This window comes from Octopus bimaculoides, chromosome 7 (genome assembly GCF_001194135.2).
Source record: "Octopus bimaculoides isolate UCB-OBI-ISO-001 chromosome 7, ASM119413v2, whole genome shotgun sequence".
NCBI classification, from domain to species: Eukaryota; Metazoa; Mollusca; class Cephalopoda; order Octopoda; family Octopodidae; genus Octopus; species Octopus bimaculoides.
Window position 1 is genome coordinate 105102925 of NC_068987.1, and position 18659 is coordinate 105121583.

The window sequence follows — 18659 nt, forward strand, 5'->3', positions numbered from 1 at the left end:
AGAGAGAGAGAGAGAGAGAAAGAGAGAGAGAAAGAGAGAGAGAAAGAGTGTGTCTCTCTCTCTCTAGTTTGGATGTTGCCTTTCTGTGTGTGCAATTTGTTTATGAGTGGTACAGCTGTTTTTTACGTAAATCATGTTAAAGTAATGTTGTATATTCTGTGTAGCATGTAAGGTTATCCCAGTTGTTTGTAACATTTTTTCATCAATGTCTAGCTATGTGCATATAGGGAGGTGGTTCAAGCTAAGAGATATATGATATAGATATTCATCAAGATGTGTATTTGTGTTGTATTTTGGGAAAAATCTGGTGAAATTTAGGAACGAAAGTTGGCAACTAGAATTTTGTAAGCCTCATGAAAGGGTCAGTGTTCAGAATGTTACTTTTAGAGATCATCGTCTATGATCAGGAAGCTGTGATTACCAGAAGTGGGTAGTATATACACATATCTGATAGCATAAAATATAGATGGGCATATTGGCTACATCTCAATTTCATATTCAGGAAAAAAGTTTTTAGAGTATTAAAGTATGTAATATAAGCCCAGCTTTATGTACAGGACCCAGGGTGAGTTTTGTGATATGTTTTTAGGGAATAAAGTGCATCTTATATGCCACTAACATGATCATCAACATTATCATCAACTTTTAATGTCTGTTTTCCATACTGGCATGGGATGGATGGCTTGAAAAGAACTGGCAAGACCAGAAGCAGCACCAGGTTCCATACTCTGTTTTGGTTTGGTATCTATAAGCTTGATGCCCTTTTTAATGCCAACCACTTTACAGAGTGTACTGGGTGCTTTTTCCAGAGCACCAGTGCTTTTACATGGCACTGGTACCCACACCAATGCTTTCCACATGGCACCTTGTTTTTAGAATCTCAATTTTGTTGTAATGGGTGGGTCTCTTTGAGTACAGCAATGCACCACATATCTCAGTCCTCTGTCAGCTCCTGGAATTCGATATGGAAATTAGTAAAGTTAGGAGCTGTGTGATGACTTGATTTTCTTTTTTTTGACTGTAATTCATTCCTGCTGTGTTTTAGAGAGGAATGTGTGTATGCTGGTAAGTGCACAGAGAAATGAAGAATAATGTTGAATCGTATGCTGACAATCTGGTGTTGTATGTCAGTGTTATTTGTACTTCAGTGAAGTGATAGTGTTTCTGTCATATGTAAATACACTTCTGCCTTGTCTCTCTGTGCACATGGGAATGTTGTTGTTGCTTAGCTCGTTCCCACCTACTGTCCTTCCTTCTTTTTTTCCTTTTTTTAATATGAGTATGGAGTAAAGCAGCAAACTGGCAGAATCATTACCGCACCAGAAAAAGTGCTTAGTGGTATATCTTCCATCTTCACATTCTGAGTTCAAATTCTGCTGAGGTCCACTCTGCCCTTCATCCTTTAGAGGTCGATAAATTAAGTACCAATTGAGAACTGGGGTCGATGTAATCAACTTATCCCTTCCCCCAAAACTGCTGGCATTGTGCCAAAATTTGAAATCAATATGTGTATGGAGTAATTTGAAGAGTATTTGGTTGCTATTCTAGCAGGTTGATCAATCATGGAGAAAATTCATTATCTCTGGTCCATCTGGTCCTGAGGGGGTTTAGTCAAAAATATTGACCCCCACAAGACCTATTCTATCAATCTCTTTTGTCAAACTGCTAGATATAAGGACATAAACAAACTATCACTAGTTACCAAGAAGTAAGAAAGGAGACAAACACATGCATGTATATATACATACACACACACACACACACACACACAAAAGGCTTCCATACAGTTTCTGTCAACCAAATTCACTCACAAGGTATTGGTCAACCCAGGGCTACAGTAGAAGACCCTTGCCCAAGGTTCCATGCAGTGAGGCTGAACCTGAAATGAGCTTCTTAGCTACAAATCCATGACTCAAGACATGTGAATCGTTCTTGCCTCATTTCCCTGCCACTTTCACACATCTACACCCACATATCACTACCAAGCAGTATCAAACTCTTTACACATACTTCACACCCTGTTGGTCTTTTTGCATGAAGAGAGAAGCTATGCTGCTTACAGAAGTAACAACACTTCAAACTCCACGTATATTTTTAATACTCAGTCATACACCTTCATACACTAGTATTTATATGCCCCATATCAGTTTGAATTTTGTAAACCATGATGTGGTGGAACAACAAATAAACTGTCTTCCATTCTAGGGGCAAACAATAAAAAGTAATTCAGGATAGAGAACTAATCTATAAAGAATTCAAAAGTTTTACAACAGAGAGCTTTAAAGATTTGTTAATCTACCTGAGTGAGCTGACAATAAAGGAAGATCAGGCCCTTGCCGACCAGTGCTGTTCAAAGGTAAAATTCCCAGGGCTCCACCACCTGTTAAATTAAATAAGAGAAGATTAAAAGAAGCATAAAGATTTGTTAATAACACAGGAAATATATTTCGAATGCAGGTTGATGTAAAAGTATATAATAATTAGTCAATGGTTTTATGTCTGTTTAGTAGTGAACATATTGATAAACATTTAAGGACAAACATTCTTTTCCTGAGTTAAAATAACTATTTATTCGAGATAAAGGATTAAGAGAAAATAGGAATATTGTAAGTTTAAAGCATATTAAAAATATTATTATTCCAAACACAGTGTACCTGGATTCAGGCTTTCTAAAAGTAATCTCTTTACCATTTATGGTAATATCATGTTTATTATAGCAGAAAGAATGTGTATCCTTTTGTTAAATCTCGAAAGACCTTAAAAAAGAAATATTTTATATGATGTTTCTTTATTATATTGTTATACTTGAATAATAAAAGATTTAATAGCAGCTTTTTTTTTGTGCGCGTGTGTGTGTGCGCATGTGTGTGTGTGTGTGTGTGTGTAGTGTGTGCATGTGTGTAGCGTGTGCAGGTGTGTGTGTGTGTAGGGTGTGTGTGCAGGGTGTCAAGAGTATTTGAGTACTTAATTACTTGTATATTACTCTCGTCAAACCAATCAAAAGGTTTTTTATTTCTTTCAATTCCCTAATAGCAGATAAAATATTCACATTAGAAATGAAAAGGCATGCAATCATTGCAATCCTCTGCCTGGGGTACAGGGATTTAGAAATTAGCTAACTTCCTAAATGTTACAAGATCTTTTGTACACAAAACTCAGATGGAATTGGAAGCCTCTGGCAGGAATATTTCAACTACATTGAAGAGAAAAAGAAAACATTCTACATATTCAATAATGTTTTGTACCTGTTGGATGAATTGCTGTGTTCTTAGACACTACAAATCATCCAACAGGTACAAACATTATTGATGATGATTCTGAAAAATCAATGAAAGCCATTGCCAAAAAACCTCAGGTGTCAGAGTGGATCATCAGAATTGTGCTGCACAAGGACATTTCATACAAGTTCTATGTATTGAAGAGAGACCAGTTCATGTCTGCAAGGACACAAGAAAACAATTAGATCCGTGCCAACTGGTTACCTAACAAGGTTAAAAAACCTCATACCTCAGTTCTTCTCTCATAAGAAAAATTTTGACCAAGACTAAAAATCTGACAGGAGAAATGACAAATTGTTGTGTGCAAATTCTTCTGATCTCCCAAGGGTAATGCACACTAAGTTTCCAGCAACTATAACGGTTTTAGGAATGATGAGTAACAAAGGTCACATCATGCCATCTCACATCTTTCCACAAAGTCTTAAAATTAATGCGGCTGGATGTTTTGAGGTAGAAGAGAGACTTGCTAAGCACAGGATGGATGAAGTACAGAAGGTCCTAAGTGTTTCAACAAGAGTCAGCATCTTCTCACAAAGCCTACATAAACCAAGAATGGATGTCAAATAATCTTTACAATCACATAGCACCAAACTTGTGGCCTCCAAGCTCACCAGGTTTAAATCTCATGAGCTGTTATGTTTGGAGTATTGTTGAAAAGGTGACGAACTAACATCCTCGCAATGCCATAGCTTCGTTGAAGGCCATCGCTGCTCAGATGATGTCCAAAATGAAAAAGACCATTCAGTGCAGGCATGTCAACAACTCTGGTCTCATATTTAAGCAATCATCAAGGCTGAGGGCAGATTCATAGAATGTTCTTATAACAAAGTTTATCAAGGGCAAGTGCACAAATTTATGTGCATAAATTTGTATTGAAGTACATTTGCTATTAAATAGATAATTTTTTAATTAATGAATTTTTTAATTACCAAATATGTCCTAAAAAAACTTCTTGCACCCTGTGTGTGTGTGTGTGTGTGTGTGTATGCACGTGCGTTCGTGTGTGTGTATGTTTACACACTAAGCTGCCTATAATAGGGAAAATATCAACAAAATAGAGTGATTTAGCCTTGATAATCTACTCAAAAACCCTAACAAAACTACCATGGAAGTAGATAAATAAATGTTGACAATCATTTGTTTTGTAAACATGCACAGAAACTTTTCAGATTATTAAGGGCAAATTATTCTGATTTATTTCTAGATTAATTTGTTGATAAAAGAATTATCTACAATAATAAATACTTGACCCAGTTTGGACTTACTATTACTTTGAATAACAAAAAGAAAAGGTATTTTTATAAACAATGCTATACTAAAAAAAATCAGGTGAATGTCTGAATTTATGACATTAGTTATCACCTGAGTGTATTGATCAGATTAAGAACCTCATCTTGTTTCAATGATATATTCACTGATCCTCATCAGGTTTCTAACACATACACACATATATGCAGGTACACACACAGGATAATTATTTGATATTGATTTTTGGCATGGATATAATATATTGATTTTTACACTAGCACAAGGCCACCAATTTCTAGGAGAAATTATAAATGATTAAATCAAGTAAACTCCATAACATAATTTTATCAATCCTAGAGTGATTAAAGTCCATAAAAGGAGAATTTGAACTCAGAATATGGGATAATATGCCACTTTGTTTACCAGTGTGTCACAATTATATCCACATATGCCTTTTTAGCAATTTCGTTTTTGTATGAGGTTTGCAAGATTCTTTATGTGAATTTGTGTGTTGAAGCATATTTTATTGTGTTTGGGGAGAGTCATTCTCTTTTGATGCCTCATTTGGACAGAATCAACGACTATTGAAAAGGCTGCAAGTTGTAATGAAAATTTTAGTAAAAAGTAATAAGTAAATGAGTGAAAATCAGACCGGTGAGTGTGTTGAAGTAATAAGGCACTAAAAGAGAATGACTCTTTTTTAGCAATATTTTCTATCAAATACACATACATATCTTGACTTTATTTTTATTTGTCTCAGTGATTGGACTGTGACCACGCTGGGGCACCACCTTGAAGGGTTTAGTCAAAGAAATGAACCTTAATACTTATTTATTAAATCTGGTACTTATTCAGTCAGTGTCTTTTGCTAAACCACTAAGTTATGGAGATGTAAACAAAGCAACACCATGTTAAATGAAGGATGAAGGAAGGGACACATACACAAAGACATACACATGCATACATATATATGCACACAATCCACTCTGTTGGGTGGTTGGTGTTAAGAAGGGCATCCAGTCATAAAAACCATGCCAAAATAGACACAGAGGTCTGGTGCAGGCTCCAGCCAAACCGTGCAACCCATGCCAGCATGGAGGGTAGACAATAAATGACAATGATGATGAATGAGCTTCTACACCATGTCAAGTGAAGAAGGGGACACATACATATGCACACACACATACATCATCATCATCATCATCGTTTAACGTCCGCATTCCATGCTAGCATGGGTTGGACGATTTGACTAAGGACTGGTGAACCAGATAGCTACACCAGGCTCCAATCTAATCTGGCAGAGTTTCTACAGCTGGATGCCCTTCCTAATGCCAACCACTCCGAGAGTGTAGTGGGTGCTTTTACGTGCCACCGGCAGGAAGGCCAGTCAAGCAGTACTGGCAATGGCCATGCTCAAAATGGTGTTTTTTACGTGCCACCTGCACAGGAGCCAGTCCAGCGGCACTGGCAACGACCTCGCTCGAATGTCTTTTCACGTGCCACCGGCACAAGTGCCAGGAAAGCGACGCTGGTAACAATCACACTCAAATGGTCCTATTTACATGCCACTGGCACGGAAGCCAGACAGCAGCTCTGGCAATGATCACGCTCGGTCAATGCTCGTGCCATCACGATTTCGATTTCACATGCCCCAACAGGTCTTAGCAAGCCGAGTTTAGAGTCCAATGAAGAAAAGGTTGGCATGGGGGCCAGCTGTCAAATTTGGTTCGATTTCAATTTCACTTGCTTCAACAGGTCTTTGCAAGCAGAGCTTACACACGCATGTATATATTTTCAAAACAATGGGCTTCTACATAGTTTCCTTCTACCAAAGTCACTCACAAGGCATTGGTTAGCCCAAGGTTATAATGGATGATGTTAGCACAGTGCTGCACATTGGAGGGAACTAAACCTGAGACCACGTAGTTGCAACCATACCTGTGCCTATAACATTGATTAACTTGTATATCATTAAACACTGCTAGCATACTAAAGTTAACCTTCCGATCAGTCTACTTAACAACCTTTCTGGTCATCATCATGAATGTAATAAACATCCACTTTTCCGTGCTTACATGGGGCAAGCAAAATTTACTGAGGCAATTTTTAATGATCAGATGTCCTTCCTGTCACCAACACTTACTCGTTTCCAAATAAGGTAATACTTCCCCACGACCAGATATGTTTTCACAGAATATCAGAAATGATGGACACTAATTGCATATGGTGACACTCATTTACAACTATCACATAATGTCAAGGCAACAAGACAGCCACACTCAAACACGCAAAATATATACACATGTATCTACAATGGGCTTCTTTCAGTTTCTATTTACCATAGTATCAAATATATTCAGTGCACTTAGTTTTGTCAGGAAATGCCTAAGTGGTAATCTGGAAAAGCCAAGGTTTTCAGAAGGAGAAATCAACCAGATAACACACACATTACAGATACAAGCTGTCAGCAGAACAGAAAAACTATGTATGACACTACTCAAGTTCAAAATGTGATGTTTTGTTGTCTACATTCCAATGATAGAGCTCTATACCTTTGTTAAAAAACCAGCACCTTTCTTCCTTACAGGAAGAATGCAAGTGACTAAAAAAATAAAGAGAACACATACACACACACGTCATTAAAGTGTTGGGTGTTTAATCTTATCAACAAGAATATTCATAACAGTAAAAATTTAAAAGATTAGCCATATATAATATATTGAAACATGATGTGATTACACAAAAGGTGAGTTTTATAGTCTGATCAATGAAATCTAGTTAAACTGAAAATAGTATGAGACTTTCTTCAGCTACACAACTTGGATTTGATTTGAAGTACTGTGTCATTTATGTACTTTAACCCTTTAGCATTTAAATTAGCCAGATCCAGCCTAAACATTCTACCTGCTTTTTGTTTAAACTGGCCAGATCTGGCCTCTTACACTTATCCTATAATGTCATTCTAAAAGCTAAATAATCCCATCATTGAAATCTTGAAGCTTCAAGATAATACAGGATTCAAAATAATATTACTCTGCTTGGAAGGTAATGATTGGTGACAGGAAGGGTATCCAGCCATAGACTTTCAGCCTGAATAACCTTCATCCATCCCATGCAAGCATGGAAAAGTAGATGTTAAAACAATCACAATGATGATTATGAGGTGTCTTCAATAATCAATGAAACACCTTCAGAAATAAAGATAATACAGGATTCAAAATAATGTGGATAAATAAGCATTGCATTTGACAGTACAATCTGAATGCTAAAGGGTTAAAGAGAGCATAGGTATGCTAGGTGATAGTCTTTCTGTACAATATTCAGTGATGCACTTGGATACATCATTAGTGATTTTTCCTTATGTCATTAGATGTTTCAGGTCTTTCAACATCAGACACCCTCACCCAACATGATCCAGCTGGGGTTGATTCAGCTCCAGCTTCTATCAAGTTAGCTTTACTCCCTGTTATCACTGCCCCTTCTAAGGCTCACATATCCTAATCCAAAGACACCTTGAGGCAGCCTCCACTACACCCACAGCCAACCTGATAACCTTTCACCTACTAAGCTTTGTGATGCTAAGCATATTATAAGCACTGCAGAGGGACCGGCCAACAAACCATCAGCATCCCTTTACTTGTCACCTATTCTTTTGGCATAGCTCAACCTGCTCGGCTCTCATTTACCTCCTCAATGCAGTTCTCCCATGGAACACATTGTTCAGCTCCCAATCTTTTGTTGTTGAAAGTAGGCCCAATGAGGTGAGCCTCACAGTTAGTGCCTTTACATCAGCCCTGACAAAGGCAATAATCTTATTCAGTGGGCAAAAGCACCCTGCAATCACTAATCTCACTTCAGCCAAAACTCAGCCATGCTTCCAGTGATAGCATCCCTCTTCTGGGGTTTTCGGACAACTATTAAGGATGTGCTCCAAGGTTTCTCTCCTTGGGCACAGTAAAGAAGCTGCTGACACCAACCTTCCCCAACAAAAATTGAATGTACTCAGTAGGACATCAAAAACTGCCTTAATTAGGAATTTTATACAGTGGAGCTCTGCTTTCCAATGGTCAGGCCATCAGAAGCACAGCATGAATATTCTCACATTTCTGATATATAGCTGACATAATGACAATACTTTAACAAGGTACCAAATGCAAGAGATGCTGAAGCTGCAAAACACAGCATGTAGTAATACAATTGATAAAGAATTAAATATATAATGTCTTGCTTACCTAAATTATCTACATTAAATACCATGTAGAAAGAATTTGCCTTGATATGATTCCCAAAAGATTGTAGCAATCGTCCTGTACTGATGTCAGTTATCCAATCCTGTAATAAAAGAAAATTACAACCAATATTGAAACATCAATTTATTTTCTTGATCTGTGTATTAATTTTAAACATCAAATTTATTTTCTTTATCTAATAGTCACATATATGCCTTTATCTATAGGCACATATATGCCTTTATCTATAGGCACATAAGCACAGATATGGTTGGGCAGTTAAGAAGTTTGCATCCCAACCACATGGATTCTGGTTCAATCCCAGTGTGGCACCTTGGGCAGGTGTCTTCTATTAAAGCTTCTTTTGATATATAAAACTTATTTTGTTCAGAAAAAATACTATTATGTTTCTTCCAACTATTACAAGGATATCTTACTTGTACGTTTTAAAAATATCTAAACTGATGATTTTTACAGACTTGTGTAGTAACTATACGGGAAGCAATTTTTCATAATCTTAAAATATCTACAACATGAATGATAATGCTGATTATAAACAGATTTTTATATTTGTTAAATTTCAATAGCTAATACGATTTGTAATGGTTTTGGAGCCACTTTAAAATTCAGATTTAACACAAAGCAAACTTGCAGAACAAGCTTTTATACATCCACATTCCCATTACAGCATTAACTTTTAAATTAGACATAGGCAAACTTATACGAGATACAAGTTGCATGAGATATGGCTCATTATCACAGGTCAACCTTACTACCAAAAACATTCAAGGCAATTTTTCATTAGGTGTGACATTCAAAAAGTTCCACGGGTTTCCCATGACTGCTTTAAACCATGAATCATAATTCTTAGAGATTTCCACCCTAATTCACTGTAACAAATACAGCCTTGCTCATGATGACAGGAAATATCCTTTTAATTTGGCTTTTTCATTGTCATACTCTGACACATCTTCTCTCCTTTTCCAACTATAGTAACTAGGTATCTAATCTACAGCAAGACATCTTCATCTGTCCCTCTATTGCACTTTAACTTTCTATTGCTGGATGCCTTTCCAGTTTCCAACCTTCACCGCTTTCTTATTAAGTTAATATTTCCCTTTAACCAAACATGCTTTCCATTGAAGACTGAAAACAAATGACCTACTACACAATGCTAAGACAAAGACATACACAGACACATACAAACACACACAAGGGGCTTCTTTCAGTTTCCATATATCAAATCCACCACTCACAATAAACTTTGATCAGCCCAGGGCAATAGCAGAGAACACTTTCCCAACATGCTGCACAGTGAGACTGGAACCAAAACTACATGTCTGAGAAACCAGCTTCATAACCACATAGCCATGTCTGTACCCAGACTCTCTTGATGTAAAACTTATTGTAACATTCATAATACTTTATGATACAGTAAAAGTTGAACTTCTCAACATCTGTTCTTCCTTTATTTCTCATTATTTTCTCCTTTTCTTTTTCTTCTCTTTCCTGTCTCTTCTGGATCTCTCTAATACCTCTTTCTAATTCTCTGTCATTATTGTTTTCTTGTCGTTCTATCATTATATTTTTTTTTACTTCATCTTTCACTTATGTAATTATGCCTTATTTAACCATCAGATTCATATTCATACTTGAATATTCAAATCTTAATATTAATAAATTTACTTTGACTAAATTTAATATTGTATACATCAACCTATAAAATATAAAGGTGTCAGTTACTTCGAATAAGCATTACCAATAAACTATGAAAACAACAGTTAAAATCTTGGTTCTTTTACTGCTATTCATATCTTTAGCTCCTGGGTGGTGGATTGGCAAAATCATTAAGATTTCAGACAAAATGCCTTGGGAAATTTAGTTCAGCCGTTCACTTTCTTATTTCAAATACCATGAAGGTCATCTGTCTAGAATCATTGAAATAATACAGGAGTTTATTTAATTGACTGCTTCCGCTACCAAAAATTCATTACTTTGTTCCTATAAGAAATCATTAGCATTGTTAATTCTATGTGTTGAGTATTTTCCCTCGTGTTTGTATAGTGACACACACACACACACACACACACACACACACAAAGCAGTGCATTGATGAGTATGGATCTCATAAGGGGTAAACATCAAATACAACAAATTCTCATGCATAATTATGTGATTAAGAGGCTTGCTTCCCAACCATGTAATTTCAAGTTCAGTCCCACTGTGTGGCACCTTGGGTGTCTTCTAGTGTAGCCCCAGGCCTGACGAAACCTTGACGAAACAGAAACTGAAAGACGCTCACTCTGTGTGTGTGTGTGTGTGTGATGTATATATCACTGTCGTCGTTGTCATCATCGTTTAACGTCCACTTTCCATGCTGGCATGGGTTGGGCAGTTTGACTGAGAGCTGGCAAGCCAGAAGGCTGCGCCAGGCTCCAATCCAATCTGGCAAAGTCTTTACAGCTGGGAGCCCTTCCGAACACCAATCACTCCAAGAGTGTAGTGGATGCTTTTTACATGCCAGTGGCACAAGGGCCAGTCAGGCGGTACTGGCATCAACTACACTTGAACGGTGCTTTTTACATGCCACTGGCATGAGAGCCAGTCAGGCAACACTGGCAACGACCACGCTCAAATGGTGCTTTTTATGTGCTACCGGCACAGGTGCCAATCAGGTGGTACTGTCATCAGTTGTGACAATGACTTCACTTGCCTCAGCAGGTCTTCGCAAGCACAGTTTATTGCCCTATGATTGAAGGGTACTCTTAAATGGACCAGTTATGCTGCACTGGCATAGGCCACAGTTACGGTCTCACTTGGCTTGCCAGGTCTTCTCAAGCATAGCATATCTCCAAAGGTCTTGGACACTTGTCATCACCTCCGTGAGACCCAACGTTCGAAGGTCGTGCTTCACCACTTCATCCCAGGTCTTCCTGGATCTACCTCTTCGACAGGTTCTCTCTACTGCTAAGGTGTGACACTTTTTCAAACAGCTGTCCTCATCCATACACAACACATGACCATACCAGCATCAGTGGTGCTTCTCTCTGGCACAAAACCAAACTGCATCACATCTAGATTAAGTCTCTCCAAATTAGTTGGGCTATGACTCTCTCCGATACTTTCATCACCTGATCTAACAATTTGATACCTCTGTAATTATTCCTATCTAATGCATAACTTTTTCCTTTGTAGCAGTGGAGTATGGTGCTGCTACACCAGTCATTGGGTATCACTCTTTCATGAACCACCTGATTTACTACAATACAGGTGACTAAACCATAATCCACACCACCAGGTATTTTAAGCATCTCAGTGGTGATTCCTGATGAGCCAGGAGCTTTCCCTATCCTCATATCCATAATTGCTTTATCTACCCGGGTACTGTCGATTTGGGTAGCTGGTCCCTCAACTGGGACAACATTTGGCAGACTCTCCTCTTCTCATTCATTCTCCATATTCAGCGGTCTTTTATAATGGCATCTCTAAACCTCTTTCTTTGCAGACTCATTAAAAGCAAGTGCATCATCATCCATGCAGACACATTTCTCTCCTCGCACACGCTGTCTTGCAATCCAAAATACTTCAGTTCTTTGATGCTGAACATAGGCAAACTTCTTTTCTGCTTCTCCCTTGGCTAGGTGTACCTGTCTCCTAGCTTCCTTTCGAGCTATCTGATATAGTTCCCAGCTTCCCCCACTCTTCCAAGCCTGTTTCTTTGCTCTAATGGCCCTGCTTACAGTATTGTTCCACCACTGCGTTATGCTAGGTCTCGAAGGGATTTTGCATCAGTCACAGATTTGGTTGGTGGCACTCAACAAGCTGTCTACACACACATATATATATAGAGAGAGATGCATATATGCATGTACCATTATCTTGACATCACATGATGGCTGTAAACAAGCATCATCATCATCATCAAAGTGATGTTGTTCATTTCCAGTCTTCCATGAAAAACATGTCTAACCACAAGAGGAAGGGCATCCAGCTGTAGAAAAGCACCTGCCGCATCAAACTCTATCTGACCCATGCAAGTATGGGAAAGTGGATGTTAAATGATGATAACAATGTTAAAACCCAATCTAACTGCAAATAAGACAGCAGTTATTTAAATTTTAGTTTTCCTTGGCCTGGAAATGAAAATTAATCTTCACTATATTTGATATGTGGATATAAAAGTGCAAACAAATCAATACTTTCTAGCAAGTTCAAAAGACATTTTAAAACTCCTATTTTCAAGACTTAAGATTCAAATCGTTTTAATATATTGTGAGAACAACAAATGAAACAGGCAAAAATTTTAAAACGTATAAATAGCAGTTTCTAAAAATGCTGAGATGGTTTCTTCTGAAATATCTGATATTGTTGCACAAAAGGAAGGGGAAAAAATGAAGTTTTTTACTTTGGTGGAATCAATTATTTTGCCAGCATGCAGAAAGCTTCTTAACCAAGAGATCAAGCAAAGAACAAGAAATAATTTCTCTCTCAAATAGTGCAATTCATTGGCAGATGTAAGAAGTGTCTGCTGATAGCGTAGAAAATGTATACAATGAATATGCTTCAACATTCAAATTTTACTTAACATGCTGATGAATCAACAGACATTACCAACAGAGAACAGCTTTTGGCAGTCATTCATTTCATTGATAAAAATCAATTACTAAATCAGATTTTATTATTCCAAAGTATAAATGCCAGGTACTAGAAAAGATGACGACTTTTTTCATAGTTGAAAATGGGAACTATTATGCAAGTCATGTGTTGGCTATTTTTATTGATGGCAAGCTCTCTCTCTCTCTCTCTCTCTCTCTCTCTGATAGGCTGTATGAAGGCTTACAATACTTGGAAAAAAAGAAGCAAAATTCAGATGTTCTCACCACTCATTGCTTTCTATATAAAGAAAATTGATTGCAAAACCATTCAGAGTTGATTTAAAACAAGTTTTAAATCAAATTATCAAAATGAGCAATTTTATTAAAAGCAGACCATTAAAAACCTGTTTGGCAAAATTTGAATGGACATGGGTTTATAGCATAGATGCTTACTTTTACATACTGATGCAAAATGGCTGCTAAGGAAGAAGGTGCTCTACTATGTACATGAAGTCCAAACAGAGCTTTTTGCATTTTTTTTATTCAATTCTCAACCAGGGAGACAAAATACATTTTATAGATGCAAACATGGCTGTGTGGTTAAGAAGCCTTCTTAGCAACCACATGATTTGGGGTTCAGTCCCATGGTGTAGAACCCTAGTCAAATGTCTTTTACAATAACCGCCAGACCAACCAATGCTTTTTGAGTGAATTTGATAGACAGAAACTATATGGAAGGTCATTATATGTGTGTTTGAGTGTTTTTCTGTTTGTCCTCACAACCTACATACCACTTGATAACTAGTGCTGGTTTGTTTACATCACCATAACTTAGCAGTTTGATAACAGAATAAGTACCAGACTTAAAAAATAAATCAATATTGGGGGCCGATTATTTGGATTAAACCCTTCAAGGCAGTGCCCCAGCATGGCCGCAGTCCAATGACTGAAACAAGTAAAATACAAAAGATAAGTAAATCAAAAACACTTTTGTAAATATCTTCTATGCAAATTTCCAGTCAAAAATAGCACCGCTTGAGCGTGATCGTTACCAAAGTCGCCTTGATAGCACTTGCGCCAGTGGCACGTGAAAAGACATTCGAGCGAGACCGTTGCCAGTACGAGCCTGGTGTAGCCACCTGGTCTACTAGTCCTCAGTCAAATCGTCCAACCCATGCTAGCATGGAAAGCGGACGTTAAACGATGATGATTTTAGCACATTAATAATTTGAGCTGAAGTAAAAATGAAAATATTCTCAAATCTACAGATAACATTTCAAAAACAAAAAACAGTTATTTGGGAAAGAAAAGATGGTAATTTTGAAAAGCTTCCTTTATTAAATAAAACTCATTTTAAGGATATTGATCCTATCATAGTTGAGTATTTGACAACTCTAGAAAAACTGTTGAATTCTTACTTTCCCTTGATGAACATAGCATAAAATGATTGAATTTAAAACCCTGTCATGGAAATTCCAAATGATCTTGGTTTGAAATTTATCTGAAGAATTGACTTTAGTATCTTTTAGTAGCAAACGAAAAAATCAAATATGAGGAACTGTCTCTCAAAAAGCCTTGTAATTTGGTTTGGTAGATGGAAACTGAAAGAAACTCATTGTAAAGTGGTTGGCATTAGGAAGGGCATCCAGCTGTAGAAATCATACTAAAATGGTCAGTGGAACCTGGTGCAGCACTGGACCTTGTTAGCTCCTGTCAAACAGTCCAACCCATGCTAGCATGAAAATGAGATGTTAAATGAAGATGACAGTGATGATGATGGTGTGTGTGTACATATGTCTGAATGTATATACACATATAAGTAAGTTTATGTATATCTGTGTCTATGCTTGCACTTACGCTTCTCCAAAGACCACAAGGCTGAAACAATGATGCAATTGTCATTTTTCCTGTCAACAAATTATCCATGGCTTTGCAACTTTGAATATGCATGAAATAAGGGCTGCCTTAGTTGGAAATCAAGTAAGGGTTAACAACAGGAAGGGTATCTAGCCACAAAACAATACTAGTAGAGAAAACAGACATAAAAACAAATGAACAAATGCTACATATTATGTACCAAGAGAAACATTGATTTTTAACACATTATAGGCACGAAGCCACCAATTTGGGAGGATAAATTAGTCAATTAAATTAACTCCAGAACTTGACTGGTATTTTAATTTATCAAGCTCAGGAATGATGAAAGAAATGTTTATGTTGGCAGGATTTGCACTTAGACCATAAAGAACTAAAACAAATACAGCAAAGTATCTTGTCTGATGCTCAAACAAATCTGCAAATCCACAGTCCTACTAAGAGCAACATTAGGAAGAAAAATGTTATATCTGTCAAAGACTATGTATCTCAACACATCTTGTCTCCAGCTGAGGTGGGAATTTAAAAATAATTGAAGTTTTCAAATACCATAAATAAAATCTATCAATTGCAGGAAAGAAAAGTGAAGGTCTCCATTTATCTGTCAAATAGACAGGACAAAGGAAAATGTGGTGCCTGCTTCACTCACTCTCTCTCTTTCTCTTTCTAATTATGTGTGTGTGTGTGTGTGTGTAGTAATTTTGTATATGTATGCACACTCACACTAATGAAATAAAAAATGAAAAATATATCTATTAGAATCTAGTTAAAGCAATTTAATATTTCCTTCCCTCGCAATTGATAGCTTTTATATGATTAACATGAGCAATAAAATTTAGCGTTTGCTGGCCAAAATCAAATTTAAAAAATAGCATTAGTAGATAATCAATATTGTGTATAATGCCAAAGAAGTTCGTATTAGTATCTTTATGAACACTGCCTAATTCTTGTATTAAGTAAACATTTTACATTGGAACTTCATCAAAAATGAATACATTCAGCTGATTAACAATACATGTAAAAGTGATGTCACTTGTTATGAGTAGATGCAATTACAAATGACCTCACTCTGTAGTAATCAGATTATTACAGCTTTATAACAACGGAAAGCTTTTGCATAATAACGTAAGCATTCGTTTAGCAGTTGTACACAAGGGGAAAGGAGAGACGAAAAGAGTAAGTTAGAGAGTATCAATAGAGATGAACACTCAAAGTAGGTTCAATCCTGTTTGTTCAGCGATAACTACAGCCAGCCAAACCTATCTAGTTGGAAGTAACAACAACTACTACTACTACTACTGCTGTTGCTGCTGTTAACACTTCCACAATTGCTATTATCATGTAAACCATTATCATCATAATTTTACCCACTATCTTTATTACTATTTATTCACATTGTTGACTAATGTTACTAGGACAGAGAACAGAAACTCGTGTTTCTAAATTAAAATCCTATCAATTGTCATCTGTCCAGGGTGAAGATTACACCAATAGTGTGCAGATCTTAAATATACTGATTACAATTAAGCGAAAACCTTATGTGCAAAAGAGAAATAAGAAAAAAATTGTGTTCAGAAATAGTTTAGACATAGTCTGCTGGATATTGAAAAAGCCAGTTTTCAGTGAATGATTCATAATAGCTGTTCATCCCATAAACAGCTTGCTTGATTTAGCAGATAAATTCTGTAATCTTGGCAACATAATTAATATTAGATATAGAGATAGTAATGGCACACCGGACTGAATTCAGACAAGAGAGAAAAATCTCGAGTATTGTTGTTTTTATTTGAGAAAAAGTAGTTTCTCTTATTGTATGAAATAGCCAAGTGAGATATACATAAATCATGTAATAATGTACAGTAGTAAAAAAAAAATGGATAATAAATGTAGAGGATTATCAGAGAAGAAAAAGTGAAGATAAATTATTCAGAAAACAATTGCACTTTAAAAGTTGATGCCAAAGAGATGATGACTTCACTTATTTTGAAATTTAATGTGAATTGTTAATGCTTGCTCAGTGAAAATTGCTTCATGTTAATGGTGAAAGTTCTCTGAGATAAGAGTTTAGAGAAAGTAATTAATTCTGACCTGAAAGACACCCAGGTCACACATGTAAGGTGATGACAAACAAAGAGACACTGAATTGTTGACTTTTCCAACCCATGCTACTATGGGAATGTTTGGAATTTAATGATGCTATAATTAACATGTCATGCTGTGTGGATCAGTCATATATTCTAATCATCATCATCTCAACATCCACTTTATCATGCTTGCATCAGTTGGATGGAATTCTATAAGATAGATTTTTCTATGGTTGGATAACCTTCCTGCTGCCAACCCTCACCCTTTTCCAAGTGAAATAAGGTTTCTTCAAGGCTAGACAGGTTTTTAAAAAATACTGGAAACAAAGGACACCACTTGCATGGCAGTAACTAACCTGTTTGCAACTACCATGCAAGGTAGATATAGGTAAGGAGATAGTAACAGCCACATTATATATATATATATATACATATATACAATGGGCTTCTTTCAGTTTCTATCAATCACATAAAAAGCACCATCCAGATGTGGTCAATGCCAATGACTCTTGACTGGCTCCCATACCAGTGGCACGTAAAATGCACCCACTACACTCTCAGAGTGGTTGGCGTTAGGAAAGGCATCCAGCTTTAGAAATATTGCCAGATCAGATTGGAGCCAGATGTAACCCACTGGCTTGCTGGACTTCAGTCAAACCATCCAATTCATGCCAGCATGGGAAAGCGGACATTAAACGATGATGATGATGATGATGATATAAAGTGACAAGTTGGCAGAATTTTAGCACACCAGGCAAAATACATAGTGACATTTCGTCTGTCTTTACATTCTGAGTTCAAATTCTACTGAGGTTGACATTGCATTTCATCCTTTTAGGGCTGACAAAATAAATACCAGTTGAACACTGAGGTCGATATAATTGACTTAACTCCTCCCCCAAACTTGCAGGCCTTGTACCAAAATTTGAAACCAATATATGTATATGTATATAAATGTACATGTATATGTATATAAATGTACATGTATATGTGTATCTGTGTTTATGAGTTCAGCACAAACTTCACCAATTAACAAAATAAAGAGTGCCGTGTCAAAAAGTGAAAATTAGCAGGTTGTTAAATAATATAAATACCAAAATAAGCATTAGTGTTAAATGATCAACTAAATCTCTTTCAAGTATTGCCCCAGACTGGTCACAGTCTAATGACTGAAACTAGTTCAAGAATGAATAATAATGATAATAATTAGTATGCTTAAGATGAGAATGTTGATAATTATGCTGATGGAAGCTCTGTGCCTTAACAATAATTCCCAATTGTAACAACTTCATAAGTTTGTACCAACGTTGTCAGGAAAGATATATATATATATATATATATATATATATA

General features: G+C 36.6%; 1 protein-coding gene across 2 annotated transcripts in view; it reads right to left on the reverse strand.

Moving 5' to 3' along the window:
* The window catches only part of LOC106879083 (coronin-7), a 121168-nt gene that overhangs the window by 50541 nt on the left and 51968 nt on the right, over positions 1 to 18659 (reverse strand). For both annotated transcript variants that reach the window (XM_052969835.1, XM_014928516.2), the window contains exons 3-4: positions 8759 to 8858; positions 2300 to 2380 (exon numbers count right to left, since the gene is read on the reverse strand). In XM_052969835.1, coding sequence (XP_052825795.1) covers positions 2300 to 2380; positions 8759 to 8858 — 181 coding nt within the window. The remainder of the gene's footprint in view (positions 1 to 2299; positions 2381 to 8758; positions 8859 to 18659) is intronic.